The 14,951-nt window shown below is 40.7% G+C and overlaps 1 protein-coding gene across 4 annotated transcripts in view; it reads left to right on the top strand.

The window, feature by feature from the left end:
- Positions 1-14,951, top strand: part of LOC149311395 (adhesion G protein-coupled receptor B3) — a 640,955-nt gene that overhangs the window by 264,858 nt on the left and 361,146 nt on the right. For all 4 annotated transcript variants that reach the window (XM_089530992.1, XM_089530991.1, XM_089530988.1 and 1 more), the window contains one exon: positions 6,985-7,179. In XM_089530992.1, coding sequence (XP_089387118.1) covers positions 6,985-7,179 — 195 coding nt within the window. The remainder of the gene's footprint in view (positions 1-6,984; positions 7,180-14,951) is intronic.

Genomic DNA, 14,951 nt, shown 5'->3' with positions numbered 1-14,951 from the left:
CACTTTCTCTCCACCTCCCATACCTCATAGTGATCTTGTGATTGTAAAATATGGAGATGAGAAAGCTACATTTACAGCTTCTTGGAGGAAGGGTTGTAAAACAATACAATAAATAATAATAAACTTTGTTGGTTTAGAGCAAAGGTGCATCTAGTTCAGGTCCAGACTTCTGACTCTAATGGCGGCCAGCAAGATGTCTCAGGAAGGTCATGTGGTATGCATGATGGAAATTTTGCAACAGTAGAGTAAATCAAAACACCTAGCCAAAAATCACAATATATAGTTTTACTATGCTGAGGGATTTCCTTCTGTCAGGATAACTGGATAGAGGTGATTTCCCTGTATCTCTGCTTTTCCACATGCACTATAACAACCTACTCAGGAATAGTGATAGAAAGCATGGAAATTTGTTTGTTTTATTCATCTCCCAATTGAGAAAATGATTTCCTGAAATTCAAGAAATTATGTCAAAAACACCCAAGGCAACTGTGAGGCTAAAGTGAATTTGTTTCCCTTTTGGGAAGTAGTTGTTTGTGGAGAATGCATCTGGGCTTTTAGCATAGAAACACCATGTTTGTTTCTGCTAATAAAATGTTTTTGTTGAAAAGTAAATGTGATTTCTTTGCAGAAGAAAAAAATGGATGATTTCTATGCAAAAAAAAGTCATGTGTACAGTCCTCCCTCCATTCTTGCGGGTTTTAAATCTGCGACCTTCGCTTCTGCGTGAGGGATGAATGGAGGGGAAGGTAATGGGGTGGGTGCCTGAGGCGCGTGCACACACCCCCCCACAGCCCCACACCTATATTCAATGGGGCTTGAATATATGCGAAACTCCATTTTCACAGGGTAGTGGTCATTCTGGGTCGGATCCCCCCATGAAAACAGAGGGTTGACTGTATTTCAGTACAGAACAAAAAGGTATATATTTCAGAAAATGCATTTTCAGCACACAAAAGACATGTATTTTAGTTCAAAATTGATTTATGTGTGAATAAATTGTGTTTGGCATGCAAAAAATCAGAAAATGTGGTTTATACATATAAAAAATGTATTTAGGTACAGAGAAGTACTTACCAAAATGTAAATAGTGATCAAATGTGCAAAATTATTTCTGTTGTTTGTGTGTGTGGTGGTGGTGGAGTAATGTTGGAGGAATAATTTGTTGTTATTTGATCTCAACCATGATGATAAAGAAATTGAACATTTGCGTGCTATGCTAGCAGGTGGGGAAACTACCTGCTTGTTTTTGAGTGGCATGGAGAGGTACTGAAAGACATTTCCATTATGCTCATGACCATTAAATAAAATATTACACTTCTGTATTGTGGCTGAGCTCTCTCCAGTATGTTTAACAAAATGCTTTGCATCTCTTTAGAAGTGTCAAGAAAAATAATTAATTTTCTTCAAAAAAAAAAAAAAACCCACACCAAACATTTCTAAATTAAATACTGCTTCTAGGACATTCTGTCATTTTGTTTTGGAAGGGCAATGACTTAAAGACCAAATTATGCCTGGCATCCTGTTAGGAACATAGGCAGGCAGAATTCAACCTTATGCCTGCTTATGTCTCTTTTTTTCGTCAATGTGGAGATAGGTATTCCCTTTCTCCTGTTATACTGAGAAAAGCATCCCCAGGCTGACTATAGAGTCACTGAGCATCCCTCTCCATGGTATTTCTTGCCTGGTGGACAGTATTTTGGGGAGGAGGGAGATCAGAGAAGCATCTAGTTGTGTTACTGCAGATAGAGGCAAAATGATTACATCATCTGCTAAGATCTCCAGATGATGTAATAGTTTTGTGTGCAGCTATGGGGACTTTTCTGATTCCATCTCCCCCCCCCCCCCCAATCAGGCATAAAATTACTAGTGCTCTGCAAGGCTCTGGGCATTGGTGAATGACTAGCTGTAGTGTAGTTCTGCAGAATTAGCACACTATTTTGGACCATGCAGGATTGTGACCTATATTTATTGCTGAACCCATCACTAGAGTTGTAATACTTTTCAATTTCCCCTTGCGATGGGAACCGACCAGGATTGGGACACCTATTTATGGGGAAAGTATTAAATCATTCTTCCTATGTCACTGTTATAATAAAAATCCCTCCTGGCATCTGTTTGGCTCTGGGGATAAGTTCCCAAAGGAGATAGGTGTTGTGAGGGGGATTCTTATCTGGAGCGCAGAAAGGGCAAATGGATTTTTAAAAAAATCTTCATTCAGTGCAAATCTGATCTTGATCCCCGCCCACGAGTAGCTATTAGTATTATAAAAAGAGACACACAACTTCTACTGATGCGTTTAGAAACACATGTAGTTTTGCCCTAAGGTCTTCAGCTTTTGTGGAAAGCAATTTGCAAAAGTAACAAAGCACGAAAGGTTATACAATTCATCTGTGTGATAATTTCTTAGAACCTTTTCATAATGTATCAACCTGCTTGGGCTTTCAGTAACCATAGTAACTTCAAATGAAGTATCTGTTTACTGCATTTTAGCTTTCAACTTTAGATTGTGTACAGTATTTTGACAAAATAGGTCTCTGAGGATCCGAACTCAGTGTCCATGATGTACTGAAAGTAACCTTTTTAATTTACATACCTATTATGTTGCTAAGATGGCAATTGAAGTACTACATTAATGGTAGCTTTCTTCCAGCAGCTCAAGGTTCACAAATAATATTTTAATAAGCCGGATGAGTGCCTCTCCCATGCTCTAAAAATGAAAAATAATAAAATACAGATTTTTATCATGGAATTTAATTGGGTGGGGGATTAAGTGGTAGGATAGACTGTCCTTGTGAGGAATACACAGGGGATGTCTTTCTGGAGGAGGTCTCCTCCCATACACCAGAGGCAGCCATTTGAAGGCAGGTGACACATAGAAGTAGAAGGTCCAGGGATCATATGAGATTTTGGAGCTGCAGAATCGAGCTCTCTCCCTCATCGATGGAGAGAGCAGTAGTGTCCATCTTCATAGAATGTGCACGAGACATTGCTATTCAACACCTTTATCAGTGACTTAGATGATGGAATGGGGCATGGTTATCAAATTTGTAGATGACACCAAATTAGGAGGGATATGCCATGTGGGCTCTAAATAATACTGATTTCTCTGTGGATATTTTTTTCAGTTACAGTAATAGTGATCACCGTAGTAGTGGATTAGCCTTACTAGTGTTAATTGCAATTAAGGTAAGAATTGTGCAGATTAAGATGAAGATCCCTTGATATATGCATTGCTTTCAGTATTTGAAGTAGAAAGAAAAGAAGGAAAGAAGGAAGCATTTAAGTAAGGTAGAAATGGGTCTTACAGAGAATAATCAGGTTCTTGGGAACTTAGGGTACCCACAGGGGCATCACTAGGGTAGTGTGAGGGAGTGGAAATCTCATGGGGTGATATCTCAGAGGAGAGTGAACATTCAGTGATGCAGTCAGTCATTGTCCATCCCAAGATCTCCCCAGCCAGCCTCTGCCCTCTGCCCACTGTGACCGCTGGTGGGTGTGGGGTCCTGGTCCCTTCCTGGTCTGTGGGATGCTGATGCCTGGGTGGAAAAGGAGGTGATGGCAGTAGGGGGAAGGGGAAGAGTCAATGGCTGGCACTGCCCCATCCCCACCAACAGCCACAGCAGATCCAGGGCAATGGGTAGGACTGGAGGGCAAGCCATCAGATGTGGCTGTTGGTGGGGTAGGGTGGGACTGGGCTAGTGAGGTTGGGTGAAGTGGTAGTCTACTCTTCCCCTTCCTCTACCGCCATTGCCTCCATTTTCCAACCAGTCAGCAGCCCTGCTAGACCAAGAAGGGACTGCTGGGTGGCAGTAGCACCTCATCCCCACTAGAAGCCTCAGTGAATCACCTTACCCCCCCATTCCTACCCACTGCCCTGGCCTCCATTCCCTTCCCCAAAAGGAAGGGCAGGCCAACAGGAGGGAAGGGAGGAAGGGCACAGTGAGCAGTGGTATGCCAGGCATCTAGGAAAGATGCTACTGCTACCTAACAGCCCCTTCTGAATCTGGATTTGCTGGCTGGCTGGCAAATGAAGATGATGGCAGCAGGAAGGGGAGGAGTCCATGGCTGTTTTTTTCTGCACAGAAAATATTGTTTTCTATGAAAATCAATCATATGTGAATATTGTGTAGAATAAATTCCCACTTCATATCATGGTTTCTCAACACTTGAAAAATATATGTTTCAACCATTTTTGAATATTTTCAAATATTCTTTCTATTGCTATCTAATATCTTCCCTCATATTGTGGACAGGATTTAGTTGGAAATTTCCTATGCCAATGTGACATAGTCAGTTTCCCAGGAGGTCTTGCCCAGTTTCTGGTTCTGAGGAAGGACCTTTCAAAGGTAATATCTTGGCCTGACCAGTGATGTGAGGACATGTGTTGGCTTTTTCATGTAGCCAGTACTGTTCTCACTAGAATCTGGTGGGTCTCTGCCTTCTTCACAGAACAAGACAAAATCCAAAGGGTGGCAAGCATGGGGTTGACAATGATTAAGAAAAATGGCAGTGTTTCTCTCACTTATTACAGTGGGTCCTTGGTATCCGTTGAGGTTTGGTTCCAGGACCCCCATGGATACCAAAATCTATGGATGATCACATCCCATTAGATACAATGGCAGAATAAAATGATATCCTTATATAAAATGGCAAAATAAAGGTTTGCTTATTGGAATTTATATATATTTAAAGTATTTTCAAGCCATGGATGCTCAAATCCATGGATAAGAAACCCATGGATAAGGAGGACTAGCTGTACAAGAGAGTTTAAGTATCCACTGTATGAAATGATTTACAAGTCCCTTCCAACTCTATGATTCTGTTATCTGAGTAGGAATTTATATTTTGTGAAATCATCTATACAAATTATAGTGCACTTTGATGTACCAAAATAAGTTCCATAATGTTTTAACCTACAAGTTGAACATCTTTGGGGTAATGGGAGTGGGTAAATTGCTAAAAAACAGAATAAGCCTGAAAATCTTGTATTCTATTGTATTCACCTAGTCGATGATCTCCGTCTGGGCATGGACAGGGGAAGTGTGTCCCTGTTGGTGCTTTTGGACCTCTCAGCGGCTTTCGATACCATTGATCATGGTATCCTTCTGGAACGCCTGAGGGAGTTAGGTATCGGGGGCACTGCGCTCCAGTGGTTCCGTTCCCACCTCTCGGGTAGATTCCAGATGGTGCAGCTGGGGGACTGTCGTTCCGATAAGAGGGCCCTTACATCTGGTGTCCCTCAGGGAGCGATTTTGTCCCCCATGCTATTTAACATTTACATGAAACCGCTGGGAGAGATCATCCTGAGACACAGGGCGCGGTGTTATCAGTACGCTGATGACACCCAAATACGTTTCTCTGTGTCTCTGACTGATGCAGTGACTAGGGATGGCATCTCTCCTCTAAATGCCTGCTTGGAGTCAGTAATGGGCTGGATGAGGGAAAACAAACTCAGTGTGAATCCAGGGAAAACGGAAGTACTGGTGATAGGTTCCCCAGATCTGGGTGGTGAGATTTGCCATCCTGTCCTGAACGGGGTCACGCTCCCCTTGAAGGACTCGGTCCGCAGCTTGGGAGTGCTCTTGGACTCTTCGCTCCAGTTATCATCTCAGGTGGATCCGGTTGTCAGGAGCGCTTGTTATCAGCTTCGGCTGATACGCCAGCTGCGTCCCTACCTGGACCGGGAGGACCTTGAAACTGTAATACATGCTCTGGTAACCTCTCGATTGGATTTCTGTAATGCGCTCTACATGGGGCAACCCTTGTACCAAACCCGGAAGCTACAGTTGGTGCAGAATATGGCAGCGAGATTGGTTGCTGTTGTCGTCGTTCCAGATCTGACCATATAACTCCCATCTTGAAAGATCTTCATTGGCTGCCTATTCGCTTCCAAACTCAATACAAGGTGTTGGTAATGACCTATAAAGCCTTAAATGGATTTGGCCCAGGGTACTTGGAGGACCGCCTCTCCCCATATAATCCGCCCCGCACATTCCGGTCAACAGGGATGAAATTGTTGGAGGTCCCAGTGACACGCTATGTGAGGACTCACAGAGGGCATTTTCTGTCATGGCCCCAAAATTCTGGAATAGTCTCCCAGACGAGCTCCACTCCACCACATCTTTAGGTCTTTTTAAAAAGAACTTGAAGACATATTTCTTTTCCCAAGCCTTCCCACCATGAAAAATCATTCTTTCCCTTACCCCTTTCCATTGATGACCCTGGATTGTATATATTGACTTCCCCCTTTTCTCTGGCCCTTTGCTGTTAGTGTTGTTGTATTGTTTTTAATACTGTTTTTAACTGATTTTATTGGAATGTTTTTATATGCTGTTGTTCACTGGTCAGGTTTTGGAAAAGTGGGATACAAATAAACTATATTATTATTATGTTATTATGCATATGACAAAATAGGCTTAAGTCTTTCAAAGTTTATGTTACCAGCTCCTTTATTTCAGTTAGTCTCAAAGGTGCTACAAGATACCTTTGCATTCTGGATTCTGTTGTCATACTTTTTCACATTTAAGCTCTTATCTTGAATGCATAGTAACACAGAAGCAACTGTAAATCAGTGTTTTGCCACTGACTTGAATGGAATATAGTTTGCTATAATAAAGTTTCTATTTATGTAATTTAGCAGTGTAACATGTCTAAAGTTTCAATAGAAAATGTATATGAAGGGTAAATCTATAAAGGCTGCACCTGTTTTGCTTTGTTTGTTTTTTAAAAAATAGGTCACCATATTCTCCAGTTTAATAGCTGAATGAAGCATAGCATATTTCTGTAAGAAAAGTCTAGAAGCCTCCATATTCTCCCACCCCCACCCCATGTATATTATAGTATCTTGAGTAAAACTCAACATTTCAGTATAACTAAAGTACAAATTATTTCTGTTTTCTATAGAACATGACCATATCTATTCAGTTCATTTGCTGTGACATTATAGAATATGTGGTAAAGTCATTCCTGTTTTAATTTTCACAGATTAAAGAACATCTTGCTAAAGGACAGAGGACTTTGGCTGGTGAAGGAATGTCCCAGGTGACAAAGACCCTTCTGGATTTAACTCAGAGGAAGAACTTCTATGCAGGGGATCTCTTGGTTTCAGTGGAAATTCTCAGAAATGTTACAGATACATTTAAAAGAGCAAGTTACATCCCTGCATCTGATGGGGTCCAGGTATGTGAAACTGTAGTAATAAAATAAAAATTAGTGATTTGAGTGTTTGACTACAACTCTGGAGACCAGGATCCAAATGCACACTAATCCATGGAAACTTACTGAGTGACCTTGGGCAAGTCACAACCTTCATCCTCAGAGAAAGACAGGCAAACCCTCTCTCAACAAATCTTGCCAAGCAAACTCAGTGATAGGTTCACCTTAGTGTCGCAGTAAGTTGGAAATGATTTGAAGGCACACAACAAGGTAATCTGGGAAGCATCCTAGCTGCGACAGAGCTCCTACTTTGCAGGTAGAATGCCCATGGTTCAATTCTCTGCTGATCTCAGTAAAAATGATTTCAGGAAACAGGTTGGTTGTGACCCTAGAGAGTTGCTGTCTCTGAGAGGTGAAACATTGAACAAGATGGGATAGGGCTAAACAAGGTAGCTTCACATGTTCATAATAAATTAATTCCTGTTATGTTGTATTACTCAGTAGATAATGTTATTTGTTGCTACTGTGGCAACAAATGACACATTGAAGAGCCAAGGAGACACATTACATGAAATCCTTTTAAGTCACTGGGTGATTTGTGAACTAAGAAAATTTCCCTTTTTATTCCTTCTCATGATTTCCCAGATGTTTCTAGCTGACAATATGAGAACATAATGCTGGTATAGAGAGACTTTGGTCTGTTCCAACATGACACTTCTTATGAGTTTCAAGTTGTTTCCCATGACAGAGATTTATGTCGGGTGTGATGACAAGATAAGTGGAAGAACTTTGCTACGTTTGTCTTCCAGTAATTTTCATCTGCAAAGTGTCAGTTCAGAAGTAACTGAAAACATGATGATTTGGCCATCTTGCTGTGAACTCTGAGCTAACTTCCTTCCTTGACTCCCATTTTCATATAAGCCATAGTTTGCCATTACTTCTGAATTTTACATTGGCGGGATACAGACGGGCAAAAAGGGGTGTATTCATGACGTCATGAAGGTAGAGCCTTCAGACGGGCCTTACCTGAATGCCGTCATGAACACGCCCCCCGCACGCCCCAAGCGGGAAGAGGCGGCATTAAAAAGGTGCTGCTTTTCTCCGCTTCTTTTCCGTTTGATGCGCAGCTGCGCAGCTCCGTCTGTAAGCTGCTGCACCGGTACGCCAGAATTGCTACGCCGCTAATTTAAGTTGCCCATTTAAAAGCTCCGAGTCAGCTGCGTCGCATAATGAGTCGGGGTCCTGGAACATGCGCAGTTTGCAGTCAGGCTTTAATTGCAGTGTCAGCTGCCATGCAGGTGTGGAAGCTGCAGCACAGCTGCAGCGCATTTTAAGACTCGTAACCCTAACCCTAACCCTAACCCTAACCCTAGAGCAACATGTACGCATGCGCTGCTTGGAAAGTTTGGACTTTAAAGTGAGCCCCTACACACATTCCTGTGCCATTTTCACCTAACAATAAAAACCCCTAAAACTTTAAATATTTACATATGTACAAGGGAGGTGATGGGGGATGGCAGGGGGACAGCGGTGGCAGCGGCGACAGCTGTGGCTGTGCATTGCAGATTCAGCAGGAGCGCGGGGACCAAAGGTGAGGAGGCATCCATGATGCTGGTGACACTGGCAAAGTGCAAGAGGACAAGGATGCCAACACCAGCTGATCACCAGCTGGCAGGAGACCACCATTGTTCTTGGGCAGAGCGGGGGGAAAAGTTTTAAAGGGGCTTGGGCACTTTAAATGTGCACATAGGCTTTCTGCCGCCGCTGCTTAGTGCTGCAGCTGCGCAGCTGCGCATCCGCCAGCCGGCAAAGGAAAAAAAAAGCCCCGTTTTTGGCCGCCCGTGAGGAAGCTGCCTCTCTCTTTGCAGCGTCCTCCAAGGCGGCGGTTTGGAAACTGCGGGTCAGAATACACCTCCAAGACGTCTTCCCCTGCCCGTCTGTATCCCGCCATTTTGACTAAAATAAATACCAAACTGTGAAGGTTCTGCCAGATCAGAATTCTCCTTGTCAACATTTTTTGACATCTGAGAAACGTTTTTCAGACATTTCTGAATATCTAAACATTTTATTTCCATACTTACATTAATGAATTATTATGGATTTATTTTTACTATCTAAGATAGCTATATCTTTATGCACTGAAGAAAGGAAAAATCACTGTCATTTCTTCAGAACACAGCCTGTCTTACCTTGAAGACAACACAAATACCTTTCACACATCTAGATTTGTGGGCACGAAGTGTTGGAGGAATTTCTTGCTGTCTCCTTTACCCTCCACCCCTCACCCTTGTTGGCCATCTGGAATCAGGCTGTTGTCCTGGCTAGTGCCATACTAGTGAAAAAGTTATCTGGATATATAAGTCAATAAAGATCCTTTAAGTCTGATGTTAATCGATTAATGTCTAGCTGAACATTTCTGTTTTCTGTGAAGTCAAAGACTTTCATGGCCAGCATCCATAGTTGTGCGTTTTTGGGCTATGTGGCCAAGTTGTAGAAGAGTTTATTCCTGATGTTTCACCAGCATCTGTGGCTGGCATCTTCAGAGAATGCAGAGGGCTCAGCAGATCGACCTCCTCAATTGTCTGTTAGCCTGCGAATGGCCAAAGCCACATGGGGACAGCCTATTTATAGCTAGGCTATTCCCCAGCAGCCTCTTGAGGCTTCCAAGCCCCACGTTGTTGTCTGAGAGCTGAGGGTGAGACTTCTTCCCTCCAGCTCACAGCCCCCAGGGTTAAGAGCTCTGTCCAGCCACACGGAAGGCTGCCAGCGTGGTGGACTCTCCAAAGCACCCGCTACAACAAGACCACCCTTCCTAAACATTGGGTGGTGCCTTAGTAAAGTTTTCTGTTCCTACTGACTGGGCTATGAAACATCCAGATCACATTTATAAATGGGTAGCGAAAACAGCTGGCATTATATTTACAGATGGATAAAGGCAAGCAAAGAGTCAATAAGACAGACTTTGAAACTCTACTTGTTGCTGTAATGTGAAAAAGATACCATTGCAGGTAATTGGGTTATAGGGATGTCAATATTTGCTTGTTTCCATTCTTGTCAATGAGACCATATAATTTAAACAATTCCTCTCTGCTATGAGGGAAAACGACTATGTTTTCAAAGATTGTTCCTGGTTACAGCCTATACTGAATGAGTATTTTGCCAAAAAGGGGGGGAGGGTGTTGCACAGAAAATGATATTCCTTATGAAGAAACCTTGTGGTGTGTATAGAAATTATGTTTTTGTGGAGGGGAAAGATGCAATATTTTGTACAAGATTTTCTTTTTGCATACAATTTTCAGTGCCCAGGTTTCTGGCAAAAACAGCATGATTTTCTGTCAAAATCACATTACCTTTATAGAAAAAAATTCCACAGAAACAGGGAGAAGAGTTTCCCAGACAGAAAATGATGTTTGCATTAAAGAATTTTGCTACACCCAGATTTTCTTAGCTGGGGGTCCTAAACATCAAGACACCATTTCTTTTTCTCCAAGGATGAAAAAAAAAAAAAAAGACGACTATTCTTTACATTCCTAACCAGTCACTCTTCACACAAGGTACTAAGATAGTTTCCCTGGTCTATGTACTGGACAGCAGAAATGCTGCAATAATCCATCAAATTAAATACTTTTTGTAAAGTATCATTTTTATTAAAATTCTACATATACTAAAATTGTAATAGGACACACCAAAACACACAAACTAAAATTCAACTCAACATAATACAAGTCAAAACTCACAACAATAGCAACAACAACATCAACAACAAACTACCAAACTGTACTACTACAAATTTTAACAAGGAATTACTTCCAACTATCTTTTTTGCAGTTATATGATCTTTCCCCAAATCCTTCCTGACATTCTGTAAAACATTGTTACACTTGGCATATAAGTGTAACACACATTAATTTTCAAAACCAATGGTCACCTTATCACCTTCATTAATTCTCAAAAAAGTCAATCAAGGGTTTCCAGCAAATTCAGTTTTTGTTACAGATATTGCTGTTCACTTGTCCAGGTAGTTATCTGCAACCTACCATCTACCAAATTCTACCAAGTTTGCTTTCTGTTTGGGCCAAAAGTTATCCTTGAGTGGATAAAGAAAAGTTTTGCACAACTTAACTGGGGGTTGCTTTAAGAGTAGGGATGCATGCCCAAATTCTTACTGGCCCTGAATGCAGAGTGCATTCAAAGGAAATGACAGAAGCTGAGTTGGGTTATGTATTTTACTGATGCTCATCCAATTCCTGCCAGCATCTCCTCCAGTGAAACACTACAGAGAATTTCTATGGCCATCAAAGATCAATGGGTGGAAAAGAGAAATGTTCCATTGAAATAAGAAGAAAGGCATAATGCTAGAAGGCAGTAAATTACCCCACAGAAAGGCTACAATTAGACAAGTATTTGAACTGAGTTTTAGTTCCTTTACTTCATGTGAATTCAGTTCTTTAGGCTGATCATTTTGCATGAATAATGTAGAATGTTCTGTGCAAAAGACACATGTGGTTCTTCTGTCAAGTTATGCATAGTTGTCAGCTTCAGTGAAAATTTTGAATACTGCAGTTGTTTCTTAGCATTTCGGAAGTAGCTTCTTGAGGAAGAAAATACAAACATCCCTATCCATGAAGTCGCCACCTGTTTTACTAGCATGCAGTAGCTTTTGGCCTGGTGAATTTCAAACGTGGGGGGGGGGGGCAACAATTAGTTAGATATTAATGTCTTCACAGTAACCTCATTCTGTTTCTAAGCTATTCTACGAATGGCTATTGGGGCTAGAGCTATATCACTCGCAAGTATTTGACAAGAAGAAAATGACACCCTTTAACTAGCATACTTGCCTGCAAAAGAAACATCACTTTGTTACACCAACATAATTATTCGCTTAACAAGTCTGAGTAGAAAGATAGTTGATTGTATATCCTGAATCCACTGTCTAAACAAATGTGCTGATTCAGAAAGTCTTTGTATCAGGCAGATAGACTACAACTAAAGCAAACATAACAATGACAACATCATTAATTCCAGACCGTATATTCTAGGCACTTTTATCTGATAAAACCACATCCTAATTATTGCTAAAGCACACAGAACAAAGACTGCTTTAAGTCAACTCTGTAATCATACCCAGACTAGTTCTTTTCATCCTTTAAAGAATGCCATACAGGGCTAAAAAAACATTAGAATCATCTACCCTGAGTTGCCCCGGGAAAGGAAATTTTATGTCAAGTGGTTAGAAATCCAATTCTGTTGTTGATTTATCACTAATAAGCTTGTCCAAAACAAACAAACAAGCAAACACACACTTGATTCAGATAAGAATGTGCTCTGTCTCCTGGGACAATAAATGATTTTAAACAAAGTAACCTAATCTGACTCTAATGGAGTATATGAGGAAAATGACTGCAAATAAATTAGGAAACTATAATGCAATGTCGACATACAGACTGATTTGTTTTTATGTGTTTGTTTTTTATGTAGTGGCCATAATTGGTCTGAACTAAACAGTGCAGCATTTTGCATGTCCATCCAGAACATTTCAGGAATGTTCTTTGATTTTCAGATTTTATCTTTAGTTACTGTAATTTGTTGTTCTTCATGCACAGTAAATCCATTTTTTTTGTCTCCTTGTAAACATATGACCTTCTCTGCCTCCAGTTATGGTGAAATTCTATTTCTGCCTCCAGTTATAGTGGGCCAGTATTGATGTGATAGAAGCTTCAGGACTGCACATTTTTTCTCTGAAGTTCCTTGACCTCCAACTGCAGTTTAGCACAGTCTCTCAGCATTAATGAGCCTGATTAACTCAGGATCTACAGTTTGTATCAGTTTGCACTGTTATCTTTGCAGAAGCCCATTGTCTCTCAGTGTCAAATCTTTGCCCCAGAATTTATACCAGCCTACAATTTAAATTGTCTAAATTGGTGCTGCTGTTCTATCACAAATATCTCCATGCATTTCAGCTTTCATAACTGCTAAACCAAAGGCATAACATTTTTTTTAAAAAAGAGGAAGCAGATGTTACTGTAAATTTACTTAGGATGTAAGACAGTTCTATCATCTGCTGCACAAACTTCATTTCTGATACATGGAAAAGAGAAGAATCAACCATGTTGTTCAATTATGTGTTGACTCTTATCCAGTTATTTTTTTTTAAAAAAAGTCTTACAACAAATTTCCTCATGAAGTTATTGGTAGAGATCTCACATCAGCTTGAAGGAGTATAAAGCTTTGCAATACATATTTTGATCCCACCCTCCCCATGCATGTACAATCTATCTAGCTGCTCTTGGAGCATGCCTTCATGGTTACTCATTGTAAGGCCAAGAAATGCCCAACTGTGTTTCTCCACTGGGATGCATAAATAAGACATCCTCTTCCTACACCTCTGGATCTCCAGGAGGTTTTTCAGAGGTCTAAGAAGAGGATATTTTCTTTGTACTTCAGACTTCAGGAATGGAGTTGAGCACTGCCTGGGATCCTCTCTCTGGCCACTGAATGGTTGTGGAGGCATGCTGTGGCAGCAGACATGTATGTTATGTGTACATATGGGGTCACTGTGCAAAGAAGACAGTAGACAGCTCCATATGTAATTATCTGGAAAGGAAATAGACAGGTATAACAGTTGCCTCTGGCTTGGATCATAAGGTTACATGAGTCGAATTCCATCCATGGGACACTTCTGTCCAAGGAAAGGGAAATGCAATTTATGTCCCCTCGCCTATGATATTTTCTGTCCTTCTCAAAAATTTGCTTTGGAGGTTTAAGAGATGCTCCGTAATGGCCAGAGGATGGCATGTAAGGATTTTGATCACTTCCGCCTTTCCATCAATGAGCACTTCCATTAGACCAAAAGCCTTTCTATTTCTGGATGAGAAATGTAGGTTCCAGGTCAAAGTTATGGTTACCTCAGATAGTTTCAGTAATCCTACATATGTCCAAATTGTATCACTATATATTGAGCAGTGCTTCAAATGGGTTTCAACGAATGCCTCCTCAATAAGAAAAGTCCATATTAATATCTTCATTTTTACACAGTATCACTCAGCATTTTCCTTCTAAGTGAACAATTAAAGCTGAATAAATGCTAGCCAGATAATGATGAAACTATTTTGAGACACAGATCTTAAAAAGGAACAAGGTTATAAATTTACATATCCATTTTCTCCTTCAATGCTGTACTTTCAAGATAATTTTTAAACATTTCTGGAATTCATCTGCAGTTAATGTTCATGTAAAGGTAAGAACACAGACAAGAGACTGTCCATATCCGTGGAAAAGCAGAGAGAAGAATATGTCCAGAACTTTAAGACAGGGTTCTGCTAACAGATCGCTTTCCACTAGCAGAGTTGAGTCACTGGAGTCACAGTGTCGGTGGGGCAGTGAACATGCTCCCAAGGTTTTTAGTCCAAATTCGAAATGAGCTTTCCCAGGGGCTGAACCTGTTTTGTTAACCTGTTTGCTCTATCCTCCACATGACATTCCTTCAAATATTTAAATATTAATATTGAAATCTCACCTCTTAACTTTCTCTTCCCCAGGCTAAACTTATCCAGCTCCCTAATACAAAGAAAATGGAAAGGAAAAAAAAAAAAGAGAGAAAAATACACAGAAGAAAACATTAAACAAGCATGATTAGTAAACTCCTCTAACTCTACCAATCCTCCCCAGTCAACTTCCAACACTTCATTAACTATCGTTATTTAATTTATATTTCAAGTTTCTCCCCAATGAACTTGACTTAATTATATATACATTCTTTTCCCATATAGAGAAAAGAACTCATTCTTAAATATCAC

Source organism: Sceloporus occidentalis, unplaced genomic scaffold (assembly GCF_023333645.1).
Source record: "Sceloporus occidentalis isolate IW3139 unplaced genomic scaffold, rSceOcc1.0.p SCAF_6, whole genome shotgun sequence".
Lineage (NCBI taxonomy): Eukaryota > Metazoa > Chordata > Lepidosauria > Squamata > Phrynosomatidae > Sceloporus > Sceloporus occidentalis.
Note: the sequence above shows the minus strand (reverse complement) of the source record. Positions and strands in the feature narration are given on the sequence as shown.